General features: G+C 30.1%; 1 protein-coding gene across 1 annotated transcript; it reads left to right on the top strand.

Annotated features, from left to right (window-relative positions):
* Positions 1–10,264: 10,264 nt before the first annotated feature.
* LOC145331335 (dynein axonemal heavy chain 5-like) lies at positions 10,265–13,405 on the top strand. The gene is made up of 5 exons (XM_080175951.1): positions 10,265–10,364; positions 10,982–11,022; positions 11,921–12,038; positions 12,511–12,603; positions 13,201–13,405. The coding sequence occupies exons 1-5, from the start codon at positions 10,267–10,269 to the stop codon at positions 13,403–13,405; spliced, it is 555 nt and encodes a 184-aa protein (XP_080032077.1). The 5' UTR covers positions 10,265–10,266.
* Positions 13,406–16,865: the final 3,460 nt, after the last annotated feature.

Genomic DNA, 16,865 nt, shown 5'->3' on the forward strand with positions numbered 1-16,865 from the left:
TTTTCCATCTATAATACAAAGTAGAATGATGTTTGTCTGTCTGTCTAAAACTTAAGATCTCAGTAATTACTGAACCGATTGGGCTCCCCTCTTTAGGAAATAAACCTATTGGTCCTGTGATGGTTTTAAGCTATTTTCTTTTAAACTAGAATTAAAAAGAATTGAAGCCCCCTCCGAAATTCTAAAATACAAAGAATTATGTCTATCAAATTTCTTAGGGCAAGGCCCCTAGAGGCTAGTGGCGAAGCCGCTAGTAGCTTTTAAACTACTAATTTTATAATTAACTAGAAAATTGTGATTTTTTTATTTCCTTCCTTTTCCTTTTATTTGAACTGTCTTTCTGTCAATTTTAATCTGTCAATCTCAATAACTGCGGATTATTTTCTACCCATGCATGCCACTCTTTTACAGTCATTATTGTTTGTTTGTTTATTGTAGCTATTTAAAGAGTCTTTTACAATATATGGTGATTTAATTTGAGCAATGTCAGGTTTACTATCTTGAAAAACGCGACTTAAAAATTCGTTGGATTATTTTCAAATTTTATGAAAACTAAACCTAAATTGGCTAGTCATATTCTATCTTAACCCCCCTAATTACTAATTTTAGTATGACTGTCTTAAACATCTTAATTATACAGATAATAAAGACATTTATTGTTACAGGCTAAAGTAGTTCATAAGAAGTTACTATTTTTCTAGTGGCTTGTAATAACCCTAGATTTGCATATAAAATAAAACAATAATTAGAAACTTTTTATAGTCATTATGAAAATTGCTTTATACTGACCTACCATTGGTAATAAAGATAATAACCTTAGAAACCTTTTACAGTCATTATAAAATTACTTCATACTTGCCTATCATTGGTCAATTGATATGTATACTGGCCTACCATTTGTAATAATAATAATAACTCTAGAAACCTTTTACAGTCATTATAAAATTACTTCATACTGGCCTATCATTGGTCAATTGATATGTATACTGGCCTGTCATTAGTAATAATAATAATCTCGTTTTATACTTATTGCCATTATGCTCAGTATCTAAAATATGTTTGTACATAATATGTTCTCTAATAGTTCAATACAAATATTCTCAAATTTTGTTGCACAATTTTAGAGCTGCAACATTTGCTCCAAACATATAAATAGTAAAGTTTTAGATTATTCTTGATACCCTATTATTATTGAGTAAATTTAGGTTATTTTGTATCGTTTTTTTAATAAATTTGAAGTAAAGGGCTTATTATCATGTGCTTTATTAGATAATGAATTTACATAAAGTACGCTTTCTCTATTTCGTTTTATTAATAATACTTTATTGGGCTTTAAAATTATTTTCATTTGAGTTTTTTGAAAGGATTTGAATAGTAAAGAAGCTTTTTCAATATGGCTTTGATAAGCGCTGGTAATAACCCATGAAGGAATTGTTTTTTCATTAAAATTAAAAATATATTTCTTATTTTTAAACTCTGGATAAATTTCATTAATTCTCATTGCAATAATTAATGTATCTCTAAAATATTGGGCCTGTTGCCTTGGTAGTTTTTTCCTTTGTAAAATAAGGTCAGTCAAATAGTTACATGTAGTTTCAATTTCCATTTTAAGGTGATACATTTCCATGTTTAGTTTTTTTTATATACTGTGTGTGTGAGAGTGTTTATAATTACTTCCAAGCTTGAAGATATATACGGTTTTATATATTACAGTATTAATTATTCATTTTCAAAGACTAGCATAGAATTATTAAAAAGTTACTATAAATATGGCAAGGACTTGGCCAATGGTTCCAAAAAATTTTTAAAATTTTAATTTAATTGATAATGGGATATCATGATATCATTCCAATTTGTTTATAATCCCAACTGAACTGAATGTTCAACATCATAATAATCTTTAAGTTCATATTTTGGTATTACTTTTTCTTTAATGTTTATCTGCTAAAATGACCTTTGGATAATTTACATTAATATTTATTGCTGTATAATCTAATATATCTGGCTAATGATTTGAAAAGCTAATATCAACCTTATAACATTTTGATTTTATCTTTGACTTTTCTTTGAAAACTAGAGGTTCATTTATGACAATATTTTTAACTGAAACCTCTTTTTAACATCGGGTAATTTACTTTGTGATATAATAGATACTTTATCTGTTTTAAGCCTTTTCATTTATCGTTTAATATGTTTTGAATTATCTTTAATAGGATACAATGTGTATTGCTTATTAAATAAATCAATTATTGCTTTAATTACCCAAGAAAAAGTTTTATTACTTAAATTTTCAACTAAGGCATTTACTACATACTGATATTGTTAGAAATATTTTACTACAGTTGTCATTATTTTTTAGTCCATCCATTTCATCGTATAGCTTTATATGATTTGATTTTGAAAATACAGAAGCATTTAAATTACTAAAATATCTGTAGCATATGGACTGTTTATTATCCTATTCCCATATTTATTACGCTGTATTACTTTATCAGTATTTTCTAGACTACTAGGCATTAGTATAAAACCAAATAATGTTTGCATTCTTGATGCAATAATAAAGGTGATTCAGTTAGGATCAAGTTAATCAACTATCAAAATTCTATACCAAGTACTGGCCCTCTCGTAAAAAACATGGACATATAAACTGAGCCAACAACATCAATATTTCTATTTGTTATACCATAATTACTTTCTTTCATTAAAGACAAGTTATTTTTTTTACTATATTCAGAAAAAGAGTCTTAAAAAATTATGAAAATCTTATTATACAGGTGTCAGCCCCTGTATCAAACATGCCTGTGGTTTGTTTAGATTTTGAATCTTTAAATGAAAATTAACATGGTATATATATATTTTTCGTCCTATATCTACAGAAATATTTACACTTTTCAGCTCCCCAGAGGGTGGGTTTTGAAAAGATTTGTTTTTTAAATTTAGATATTTTTTATGCTGAATTACCCCCTAATTGCTTACTAAGTTGCCACCTCTTTTCAGCATTAGGATATTTCCATCTACCCTGCATTTTAAGTTGTTTTGCAACTGGCCTTATAAAACACCAGTAAGATGGATGAAATAAAGTTTTACCAATCTCATTTTTACAGACAAGACAAGGTTCAGAAATTGGGACCGTAAATTTTATAATTCTTTCATCATTTTTCATTTCTTAACAAAATTTGCTGCTAGTGTGGGTGCCTTTACCACATAAATTACATTTTAATTTACCATTTACTTTAACATGGTTTCCATAATCTTTACTGTTAGTATTTTTATCATTATTTCTGCTATTTTTTTTAGAGCTATCTCTTAAAGGAATATGATTAGGATTTTGTATTATGTTAACTTTATATCTTTGCTGACTATCATTATTATATCTAATGCCTGCAGGGCTTATATTGTTAAAAAACTGAGAATTAAAGTTGCGATAATTTCCATTCCCTAACAATTCTGCTTGTGATTAATCTTAGATATTTTTGCATGCATATTGTTTCTTGCAGAAAATATAGGTGCAGGGATATCACTTACTTTTGACTTCTCAACCATATTATACTTTTTTCTATTGTTATCTCTTTTATAGTTTAAATCAATAGCACCAGCATACTTTCTAAGTGCTTGTACTAATTCAGAAAATGTTGGGAATCTACCTAACTCTGAAACTAAATCAGCTCTAATCTTTACCCCGTCATTTATTGATCCATCAGGTAAATTTTTTAATAAGTATCCAATAGCAGTTAAATTATAAATTTGAGTCTTAGCAGGCTCTTCATGTTCTAAACAATCTCTTTGACATAGAGCCAAAATTTTACTAACAACTTTATCAAATGTAGGATCCTTAGGCAAAACAAAATTCTCAAGTTCTAATTGGGCATGCTCAGGCCTTAATCTTGTATCATATTTAGTTAATAACGCATTATATATTTCAAAAAGTGGTATATTTCCATCTACCATTGTAGCTACACTATCATATACTTCTCCTGTTGTGCATCTTAGGAGTGTTTCTTTAAATGTATGCTCAGATAATTTACATTGAGCTTGTGCCGCATTCATATTTCTCAAAAATTCTACAACGGAAGGAGTGCCAAAACCGCTAAATTTATGTCTAGTAGGAAAAGTGTGATTGATTAGACCTAGCTTTTCATCAGAAATAACTGAAATAGAACTGCAATCAAAACTTGGGGGGTAAATTGTTTCAGCATGATTGATATAGTTACTAAAAGCTTTTTCTCTAACATGTTTCTGTAAGGCCTCATTAACATGTTGTTCTACTAGGTCTTCAATCTTACCCACTCTCCTATTGACATTATCATTAATACTAGTTTCTAAGTCCTTTAAATGTTTATTAAAATCATTAACAGTTTCATCTACTGATTTACCTTTAGGTAGATTCGTTTTCTTATTCAAATCATTTATTTGAGCAGTTAATTCAAGCAATATACGGCCTAAGTTATTATCAATAGTATTATTAAACTTAATATCTTGTTTTAGTATCTCAACAGTATCATTCATATCATTTACTAAGTCTATGTCTTTTGCATTTCTAGACATAACTTTTTCAGTAATTTTAAACTCAGGACTAGTTTCATCTTCTACTAAATCCTGAGACGAGATTGGTAAACTTTCTAAGTCCCCTTGTCCGTCGGACTTAATAAGATTTGACATATTTCTCAAATAGTCAATATATTTTTCCCTACTTTTGCTACGTTTTCTTAGTAATTTCATTTTAAATAAGTATTAAAAGATCCTTAATAGATGTTAAAATATGACTGACTAAAACCACTTTTGGTTTAAAAAATTGTGGGATCAAAAATTGATAAAGTAATGAAAAATATAGATGTTAATGAAATTATTAAACTTGAGATACAAATATAAAAATTAATTTTGCTGGCTAAAATTTCTTTTAATTAAAACTTGAGATACTAAATTTTAAAACTTGAGATACAATTATAGAAGTTAGTCTAACTGATATAAAACTTCTTATTAAAGCTTATTAAAGAAGCTAGTCTAGTTGATATAAAACTTCTTAAAGGATTCCTCCCAATTTTCTTTGGTACAATAATGCAAAAAGAACCCTTTACTTAAAACTCACCGCGGATTTAATATACAAATGTAAAATTACTCTAACTGATATCAGAACTTTCTATAAGATTCCTCCCAAATTTTTTTGGTACAGTAATGCAAAAAGAATCTATCTCAAAACTTGCGGACTTAAAAAATGGAAATATAAAATTATTGTAATTGATATAAAACTTATTAGAAGATTCCTCCCAAAAATTCCTTTTGGTACAGTAATGCAAAAAGAATCTATCTCAAAACTTGCGGACTTAAAAATGGAAATATAAAATTATTCTAATTGATATAAAACTTATTAGAAGATTCCTCCCAAAAATTTCTTTTGGTACAGTAATGCAAAAAGAATCTATCTACACTCCTTTTTTAAATTATTCTTACCAACTGTCTGGTACAATAATGGAAAAAAAATATATATGAAAATTGTACTTTAGAAATATTCTTACCAATTTTCTAGTACAATAATGCAAAAATAATATACCTGGAAAAATTGTACTTTAGAAATATTCTTACCAATTTTCTAGTACAATATTACAAAAAGAATATACCTTAAAAATTTGCACTTAAAATATTCTTACCAATTTTCTTGTAAACTATTGAAAAAAAAAATATATATATAAACTTCACTTTAAGATATTCTCACCAATTTTCTAATACACTATTCACTATTGAAAAAAAATATATATGTAAGAATTTGCACTTCACTTTTTAGTTATATTACTTTGCACTTCACTTTTTAGTTATATTACTTTGCACTTGCACTTTAACCTTTCTGAATCTCCTTATAATGTAAAACCTGTTCAGCTTTAGTTTTTTTTTTGATGTAAAAACAAACTAATATGCACCCCCCTTTACACCAAAAAAAAATATTGAACAACCCGATGTTGCACCAAATGATATGTTTTCTCCCAATTCTAATAAAACGTGCCAAGTTTCAGAACAAGAAGAGAATACCAACCAAGTTGAAGCCAATCTCCAACTCATATGACAAAGCATAAACTTAGCTACCAAACCGAATAAGTTAAACGCAATATTGTCAAAGTTTACAACATTTAGCTGGTTAGACTAAATTGATTCAAGTGATAGATGTGATAAACAATTCAACTTTGCCAAAGATAAAGCAGTTCAATTCAATACTTTAAACTTAGATTAAATTTATGTTATGAAGTACTTATAAGCTATAATTTGTGAGAATATTAAATAAAGCTAGATTTTCCAAGAATAAATAAATAAAGATTTATCCAATGCTTAATTAAACTCTAGCAAGCTACCAGGTGTATTTTGCTTTTCTTATAACAATAGAAACTCAGAGTAAACTGCATAGCCGGCTTATACAAGTACAACTTGATGCGCTACCGTACCCTTACTCCTAGAATCCAAGCTATTAAGCTACAGAGCTGTACTAATCAGTGTCCCAAAATCTAATTCAGCATGTATTATACAACTTAATATTTCTTATCAAGCATCCTTAAAGAGAGGTACAACTATAGAGGTTCCCATGTTCCGGTGTGCTCTAGGGCCTCTAGAGTGTCAACCGGTGCGAGTGTCCCCCTAGGGCCGCGACCAATGGCCACAAATATACTAGCATTCTCTAGGGCCTCTAGAGTGTCATCTAGTTGCAATTGCTTGTACACAAGGCTCTCAATTGCATTTGTGTCGTGCGTTTCAGTCCCTAAAGCTCCAAACGCCTACAGATAGCTGTCCTTTAATCTCTAATAATTTTGCAAAACTTAAAATATTTGTATCTACTATATATGTAATTGCTAACCACGTTGATTCCTAACCCTCAACTAAGAATGATTCTATTTTTGCACTTGAATAATTCCTAATCAAGTTGGAGGAAAGAACTCCACTCTTTACTAACGTTTTCCAAAGGTACTAGGGCTTTCTAACAAGTTTTGATATTAGCAACTACTTTGAATTTCTAAATAAAAGGAATCATCAAAGTATTTTTGAAGTTACTTTATATTTAGACAATGTAGTAGCAAAGGTCCTTTAATAAGTTGTACATGTAGACTATCATAACCTAATGAATATCAACTATATACATAATCACTAATCACGCTATTCCCTCCGCAGGAATAACTCCGCTCTTTACTAATCGCTTCCAAAGGTACTAGGACTTTCTAACAAGCTTTAAATTAGTAATTATTTTGCTTTCTAAGAAAAAGTCTATTAGATAAAGAATATTTAAATAATAAACATTTACCAAGATAATATAGAGGCAAAGGTCCTTTAGTAAGTTATGATATGCTTATAAGTTAAGTTTTTAAATTAGTTTTACTTTTACTCTTAAACTGCTCAAGTAATGGCAAAATTAATACAAAGACCTAAGTGTTGTAAACACTTCCACGCGAAGATCTCCTATTATTTATTAACTTTTGTGCAATAAAGAACTGTTGTCTCACAACTTCAAGTTCAAATTATTCAATATATACCAAAGTGAAAAATGTACTAAGTGTTTATTGTTTATACTTTATTGTTGATTAAATGTGAGTATCATAGTTTAGTATTGTATTCTAACATAAGTATAATAATGTTTTTTAAGTTATTTTCAATTATTTTATATAAGGTTAAATATGTTTTATGACAGTTAAAACATATCTTTGGATTTGCAAAGTGTAAACCATAAGTTCTTAATAAGAAAGTAAACTTTAAACTTATAATATTTGATTCTTTAAGATTTTCTTTACACTTGACATGTAATTGTTTGTTATCCAAATACTTTGAATAATAATCATCAAACTTCATTATGTTTTGTAAATTTACAAGTCCAAAGATATAATAGTTAAACTTAGATAAATTTGCTAAAGATAGATTTTTTTTAAGCAGCATAAGTATATGATTTTTCAGAACTTAGACTATTTCTCTAGTTTTGAGCTTCATTTGATTTTTACAAGTCCCAACAGGGAACTTGTAAAATTTCTATAAATCTCAATAAGAGTAAAACAGAAATTAAGATAAATGAAAAATTGATACACATAAAAATAAACACCATTCTTATAAAAACTAACAGAATGGTTAAGAAAAGAGAGAGTATACAGATAAACACATTAGATAGGTTAAACATTTAAGAGATACAGAGGTTAAATAAAAGGTTACGAGTGAGTGGGTGTGCAAAGTCCACTGAAAACCAGATACTTTGCTGCTCTATTTATACTGAGATCTTAGAATGTTCTAGAATTTAGTTAATGGCATAATCTGATGCAATTCTAGCTTTTTTGTGCAATAAAAAGTATAACAAAAACTTCTACATCAGTTTTTGTCATATAATAAAGAAGTTTCTAGAAATTTACACATGATGCAATACTAGCTGATTATGTATTAAAAAGCATAATAAAAACTTCTACATCAGTTTTTGTCATATAATAAAGAAGATTCTGGAAACTTACACATGATGCAATATTAGCTTTTTATGTATGACAAAAACTTATTCATTGGTTTTTGCTTGTATAATTAAAGTGTTTCTAAGAACATTCTAGTATCTATATACAATTACATAATACAAAATAATGATGAAATTATTGAATCACAGTAAATAACTATACTTTTGTTTCCCACAAAAAGTCTAGAATATTCTAGATATAAAACACAATTATATAACTTTGAATTGTTGTGCAATCCTAGTTTTTGCTCTTGTAAAATTGTAGCAAAAACTGCACTTTCTATGGGAAACTCAAAATATACTAATACTTGGTTTTTTTTTTATTTTAAAACTACAATTCTTTTTATGTTTTTTTTTTTAATCTTTTAGAACTTTTTTTTTCTTTACTGGACGTTAGTCAAATTGATTTTTTGTGTATTTTTTAATAAAAGTAAATCAGTGTGGATTTGGATTGTCCATTGAATGTAGATAGTTTTAGGCACCTTAACTGTCCAATTTGGTCAATTTGGAGCAATATTAGAGAGATTTACATGAAGATACTTGTAATTTACTCTAAAATAACTAATTTTATATTTCAACTTTTTGCTGTGTAAAAGATGATTTTACAGCAATACTTTGAAATAAGATATCTCAAAAAGTATTAGAGCTAGAAAAATGTTAGAGACCTTTTTAGAAAGCTCCAATATCTGTCATTTCAAATGTAATGTGAGCGAATTTGCATGATAAACATGAAAGACAAAATAAGACAATAAAGCAGGTTAGGTGAAGGTAGTCTAAAAATAAAAGTAAAATTTGATCACCAAAAGTAATTTTAAAATTTTCTACTATGGGAAGCTACTAACTCAATTTAGGGAAAGCATGTTCTGAAACCACCATGAGGTCCCAGTACATCCTGTGTAAACCGTTTTTGCGGGGGGTTTTTTCTAACCTAACACGCCTTCGGGTGGGGTGTGTATATATTTTAAGTGGCGAGTATTTAGTGCTTTTACACAAAAAGCCTGTTGAGAACTGACACCCCAACGCCCTAATTTAAAATAAATCATTATAATAAAGTAACAGGATGTTTGTCTGTGTGTTTGTATGTTTGTACCAAAGGATCTCGCTAACTGCTGAACCGATCGGGTTCTCTCTAACAGGGTAGCTTCTCATATGTCCCGGGAAGGTTTATAACTATTTTGGGGGAGGGTACCACCACCCTCCCAAGAGAAATAAAAAAAATCAAACATTTAAAGTGCGACTAGAGGCCCCTGGAGGCGTAGCCGCTAGTTGAAAATAAGGGAGAAATTATCTTTTCTTCATATGTTTAACCCCTAACCCTGTGGTGCTACCTAGTTTCCAATATAACCTAACCTCACCCGATCTAAGGAAATATAAAACATAAGAAAAGCAGTAAGTATTCTCTATAATAAAAATAAACAGAAAATTACCCGCTTATTTTAGAAATATAGCCCGCTGAATTTATATTTTATAAAATGTATATTTTTTTGCAGGAGAAAAATATTTTTTTTTGTCTGTAGCGAAAGATCTCGCTAACTGCTGAACCGATATGGTTTTTTTTATAGTGAAGCTTCTTATATGGCCAGGCAAGGGAATATTTAAACTATTTTTGGGGAAGGTATCAAACTTTCAATAAAATATAAAACCTTCACCCCTATTCCCCCCCCCAAAAAAAAATTATATTTAAAACTCAAATTGAAAATATTGGGGGGGTCGACTTTTCCCCCTCACATCTTAAGTTCCCCTAGAAGCTTCTTGGGGCATATCAGCTAGTTGTTTATAAAAAAAAACAAATGTAAGAGTGTTATTTTGAAGACATGAACGTGTCCAAACTTGTTGACGAAGATGAGCCCCTCTTTATTTCTTTAATCAATGATTTATTCCCAAATCAACCTCTGGAGAAGTGCAGCTACAGGCAACGTATTTATCTAAATGGTTGATATGCATGTAAATTTAGATTCCAAAAATGACTTTGTAATTGAAGGGAATTTGACACTGTAACGCTCACCCCTTCCATACATTAAAATAAATTGAAAATAAGGGGGTTTTTAAGTTTTTTTAACACAATATGTCAGGTTAGGTTAGTTAGCAAAAAAGTCTTACTATTCCTTAATTTTAATTTATCTTGATAGAAGGAGCTTATAGTGTCTATAAAAATGACGTAATACAATACAAATGATAATATAATGATAGGCCAGTATAATTTTAATTGACTAATGGTAAAATGAAAACTTGCCTATAATTGGTCATTTTTTATAGGCACTATAAGCTGCTTGAATTCAATAAAAATGTGGGGAGGGTAATAAGTGCTCAACTGACTAAATGTTATAAATAACCATGAATTGTAACATGCTACTTTTGAATAACACTTCCAATATTAGAAAACTTCTTGGTCTCAGGAGATTCATGTGATTAATGATTGTGAATGAAATAAAATAGAATTTTAGAGTCACTTTACTAGTTTTCAATTGAACGATATGAATATTTATTGTATACTTCATTATTTCAATCTATAATAAATATTTATGACAGGGAGCTAGAGGCTGCTATCAAAGAAGACATCAATGACAAAGGTGATTTTTATCTATCCTATTATATACAACTAGTCCCCAATAACATTTATTTATTCATTGTCTTAACAACTTTCGGGACTTTTTGGTTAATTTTGATTTGTTGGTTTAATAAGTTAAGTGTTTCAACCACTAATTATATTCGGGTATAGTCCCTTTCGTGGCAACGCACCTTAAGGGGCGATTCTTTGTATTTTTCTCCCATTTCTAGTTCGTGCGGGGGGCTCTAACCCTGCGGAGCCAATTGCCTAACCCGGTGGGGCTATCACCTAACCCAATATAACCTAACCTAACCTAAAATAACCTATAAAAAGCCATTTGAAAAATACGACGAATCGCCCCTTATGGTTGTAAATTTTACCTAAAGGAGATTAGAGATTTTGTATCATTTAATTAGATCTTGTTTTTATACTTCAATTTAAATTTTTTTGATTTTATAAATTGATATATATACTAAGCTATAAAAATTGGAAAGAATTTTAATGAATATAATAGATTTGAAATCTGCATAAAATTTTAAGGAATTTTTATAAAATTCGTTTTTTGTATAATTCTTTATCTATAAGCGCAAATACAAATTAAGTTAAATAATTTTGACATCTGTGATTGGTGGATTGAAAACTATCTGCGCCCTGATTGGAGAAGCTTAAGTGACGTACATCATTCAACCAATTAGAGCGCAGGTAGTTTCCAATCCACCTATTCTATTGGTCAAAATTTATTAACTTTAATTGGATTTGCGCTTTTAAATAATGAATTATATAAAAAACGAATTTTATAAAAAAAAAATCCTTAAAATTTTATGCAGATTTCAAATCTATTATATTCATTAAAATTCTTTCCAATTTTTATAGCTTAATATATACATATTATTTTTAGTTCAAACGTTTGTCCTTTCTAGGTTTGGTTTGGCACCCCTCCTGGGCTACCAAAATGATTCAACTGTATGAGACACAGAGAGTTAGGCATGGTATTATGGTTCTGGGTCCTAGCGGGGCCGGTAAAACTACTTGTATTAGGTAAGTAGATTGTTGGTTAGTTAGGTAGATAAATAGATAGATAGATACGGAGCTATAAATATGGATAGACAGATAAATAGATAGGTACAAAGATGGATAGATAGGTATTTAGATAAATAGGAATTTAGGTATATAGATTAAAAGAATTGTGGATGGAGAAGATATTGAAAGTGTCATGTGTGACGTAATAAAAATACGTCTAAATCCATCTCTTTTTTAGGGATTTCCTTTCCTTTTCAGACTTATTTTTATGATATGAAATTTTCCGTGGATGGACAATAAAATATAAAGAAAACATAGGCTGAAATAGATAGATAGATATTTATTAATATGAAGAACATTTGTTTAGAACCATGAGGAGAGGAATGACTGCCCTAGGAAAGCCACACAAAGAGTACAGAACTAAATATAGATAGATAGATAGTAAGATAGATGGAAATATGTATATATTACAAATATATTATTTATTAAGAACTCTAATGAGAGGAATGACAGCACTTGGAAAGCCACACAAGGAGTATAGACTGAACCCCAAGTCTATAACAGCTCCGCAGATGTTTGGAAGGTGGGCATGCAAAAAACTAAAACTGTCATGTGTTTTTGGGTGGGGGGGTTATTTTGAGTCTATATTTACCAGAAGACAGGGGACATTGGACTGTAAATTATACTGGTTCCCAAAGTTTTATAAACTTAACCAAAATCATTAGCTTTAAAACTTTGAGTACTTATATTAAATCTTGAATAGTCAAATTACCTAATAGTCTAAATATTTCAATCAATAATTTTAATCTACATAAATGTTAATTTGTTTATAATAATTGGGGATGTACATCAATTCATCGTCCATTGTCTTACCTCTTGAGACCCCTTCATATTTGAAGAAAAATTTATAATATCTGCAATAGCTCAATCCAAATAAATTTTTTTTAAATTGATGTACATCTCCAATGATGATAAACAAAATTCCCTGTCATGTAGATTACAATTGTTGGTTGAAACGTTTGGGCACACAACTTAATAAATCAACCAATAAAAATTCATTAAAAGTCCCCAAAGTTGTTAAGCAACGAATATAAAAACTTTAGGAACTAGTGCTATAATAAGCCCATTGTCCCCCTACTTCCTGGTAGATTGTTATATTGCATGGTCGCCATTTTGTCAGACTTGATTCAGCCACCAATGACTGGTGCGATGGCATATTCGCCGCCCTCTGGAGGAAAACATACAAGGTCAATGTGAAGAAGACAGAATACTTTTGGCTGGTGTTGGACGGTCCGGTGGATCCTATTTGGATCGAGAATTTGAATTCAGTTTTGGATGATACAAAGATTTTGACATTGGCTAATGGAGATAGGAAAAAAATATAATTTACTAAAAAAAATTAAATTTTGATTTTTCTTCAAAGTGTCTAGTGAAATGGGGTGGGTCTAATCCCTGTGGGAGGGCCCTGACACTGCGGCACTGCGGTTACCCAATACCCAATTAAACCTGACCTAAAATGATTAACACACAACCCCCCCTCCAACTTATTTTCATTCTTTTTTAATAAAGGAGGGAGGTTTCTTTGCTCAACTAGGCACTTTTAGGGAAACCGCTTTTTTTCCAAACATGTAGTAAATTATAAATGATTACAGAATGAGTCTGCCCTACTATGTCAAAATTGTTTTTGAACCAAGGTTATTTATTCAAGATTAATTTTAAAAATATGACATTTAACCTTAAATTAGAATTAAATTTTGTTTAAGCTCTCATGATAACATGTCATAAATGATCCTCTTTCATTAATTGCTGAAATAAACTATTAAAATTGTTTGTCAACTTAGTGCCTTCTTTTTAAACAGGATATGCGTACCCACTTCCATTTGGTTTCAACCCAATTTTAGATTTAAATTTAAAGATTTTTTTAAAAAATTCAGTATTGCATCAAAACCGTTAATATGCGCTGGATTAGAATCAAATTACAGATAAATTTTATTAATCTGCGGAAATCTGTCTATAATACGATGCAATTATTTTTGAACTTTCAAGTTGAAAACCCCTACCTAACCTTATTTGTAATGGTATAAATAACCATGGTACGACCCTGCAGGGATATTGACAATGCTTCACCCGCCACTGTGTCAAGAAATGGAATGATTTACATGTCTGCTTCAGGGATATAAATATATAGAATAATCTAATATTAAAAAATAAAACAAGGATAACTAATCCTGTAAAAGGGGAGCTAACCAAAATATTTAATTAATGCATTATTTTGTTATAATAATAACTAATTCTATGTATTGATATTTTAAAGTTTATAAAATCTCATGATTAAAAATGTCAACAATGAAAAAATATGGAATATTTGTCGAAGAAATTACAAAAATAAAGTGGTAAAAAAATTTCACTCATGCTCGCTCATTGACTAAGGAAGTATTGAAAATTGAAGAGAAGCTGTTTTTGTAAGAATCTATATTCTATAGTTTATGTATTTCAGGGCTTGATTGGAAACCTAAACTCAAGGAAAACTTTTTATAAATAAACCATAATAAAAACTTGGTCAATTATAATATACTAGCGGCTTCGCCCCTAGCCTCTAGGGGCTTCGCCCTATGAAGTAATGGGAAGTTAACCCTCCTATATAGAAATATTCAAAAAAAAATTTCTTTGTTTAATTACTCTGTGGTAAAATTTAACTCAGGTTGTGCGCTTTATGCACAAAAATTTCAATTCGTAAAAATTAAACCCATTTTGTTTGCCGTATACACAAAAATTTCAATTCGTAAAAATTAAACCTAGGTTGTTTGCATACACAAAATTGAAATTAATAAAAAATATTAATTTTTTTTAGGGGGGGGGGGGTTCATGGGGGCTTCGCCCCATGGTGCAGTGGGGTTCCCCCACCCAAATTACTGGTTTTGTTCACAAAAGTAAAAAAAAAAATTTGGAAGTTTTGGATTTTTTTATTTTTGGGGGGATGGGGTGTCCCACCCCCCCAAGAAAATAGCTTAAAACGACCAGAGGACCAGTAGGTATATTCCCAGAAGGATAGAGCCCAATTTGTTCAGCAGTTACTGAGATTTTACAAAAAATGTAAATAAACTTTTTGGGGGGGATGGTTTTTTTTTAGATTTTGGGGGTGTTGGGGGTGTCCCACCCCCCAAGAAAATAGATTAAAACCCCCACAGGACAAATAGGTATATACCCTGAAGAGTAGAATCCGATTGGTTCAGTGGTTACTGAGATCTTAAGGGACGGACAGACAGACGTACAGACAGACAGACAGAAGGACAGACGGACAGACATCAAGCTACTTTGTATCATAGATTGTTATAAAATAAGAGTGGATACTTTATTTACTTGTGCCTAACCCTTTCAGGGGTCTAACCCTGCAGATTTTTAATTTACCCATGTATGATCTAACCTAAGCTAACTTAGCATAATTGAAAAAACCGCTCCTCGCAGCGCCTCTTTCTATTTTTTCAAAATAAGGAAGGTGGAGGTTCTGTCCTCGAATGGCTCCAATATGCTTTTTGGGGAAAACCACCATTAAATTTTTATAAAAAGAAAATCTTTCTGCCAGGCCTGGTTCAACAAGCATAAGCTAGATGACAAGCATATCCGACCTCTGGAGGTTTTATTCTACTCCAGCTTTGAATCCATCTGGACCTTTGCTACTCAGAGCTTGACATTTATCATGGATATCCTTCAGGTAACAGATCTTTAGTATAGATGTATATACAGATAACTACCACTCCCCCTTTTCCAATGACTTTTTTCGTCTGCTATCGAATTGTTTTCTGCTACTTGGCTGTGTTAATATTTCCGAGACTATTGGTTGATTTTCTAAGACTCAATTGAGAGTCGGCACAAGGTCATTGAGATAGGTAAACACAGTTATTTAACCCCTTCCCTCTCTAGTGTTTTACTCTAACCTTCAGGTGACATTGGAATAATACCCACATGGGGTTTTAACCACTTATTTAACCCTATGGGATATCAATTATCCTAAACAATTTCCAAAAAAGAATTCGAAAATGTTTTTGTAATTAGTTAAATTGCCATTGCAACCATTTCATGTTACAACCTTTGCATGAAAGTTCTAAGCACATGTAATAATCTTCATTTACCCAACTTAACCTAACCCAACCTGTGTGTGTGTAATTAAATGATCTCATTTGTTTAGAATAATGTTTTCCAAGCATTGTTGACTCTATTGGAAGGAATTCTTCCTTGTTTGAGACCAGAAGACGAAGAAAATTCAAGGAATATTGGAATTCAAAAATTTTATAAGTTTTATTGCAGGTTCTTGTCTATCTTTTAATATAAAGAAGTTGGGTGCCTTAAAAAATAATTAGAATATTATAATGAACTATTCTTCCACATAAAACGTCTGAAATCATTCATACTTGAATGCCTTTTTTTTAAGTCTTAGCTGTAAATGTTATACCCTCTTCCCAAATTTAGTTTGCATACTTTTACTCATAAAGAAATATAATTTTTATATTTAGCCCAAGATGTTTGTTTGAATTTTGTTTTACACTTTTTTTAAACTTTTTTTTAAATTTTAATATTGCTGTCAGAAACACAATAAGACCTGCCAAGAAGAATGTTAGTTATGATGATGAGGATGAAGAAGATTTTGTTCAGGAAAATTATCATCTTCAGATATTCACAAAGACAATTATGTCAACAAGTAGTGTTACATGAAAGTTCAATATTTTAGTTGTAAAAAAACATGCGAAAACTCACAAAAAAACTACTGGATTCTGTAATTGAAAAAAAAATGCCAAATTGTTAGGTCTTAATTCTCCTGTTGGTGATAAGTTATATTAAACTAGCGGC

This window comes from Acartia tonsa, chromosome 11 (assembly GCF_053477335.1).
Source record: "Acartia tonsa isolate MP-2025a chromosome 11, ASM5347733v1, whole genome shotgun sequence".
NCBI classification, from domain to species: domain Eukaryota; kingdom Metazoa; phylum Arthropoda; class Copepoda; order Calanoida; family Acartiidae; genus Acartia; species Acartia tonsa.

What these genes read in the sequence shown, in the direction of transcription:
- LOC145331335 (XM_080175951.1), top strand. Translation starts at nt 10,267, where the DNA reads ATGAACGTGTCCAAACTTGTTGACGAAGATGAGCCCCTCTTTATTTCT. An exon ending in AGAAGACATCAATGACAAAG is followed by an intron (nt 11,023 to 11,920) that starts GTGATTTTTATC and finishes TGTCCTTTCTAG; the next exon opens with GTTTGGTTTGGCACCCCTCC. An exon ending in GGTAAAACTACTTGTATTAG is followed by an intron (nt 12,039 to 12,510) that starts GTAAGTAGATTG and finishes TTATTTATTAAG; the next exon opens with AACTCTAATGAGAGGAATGA.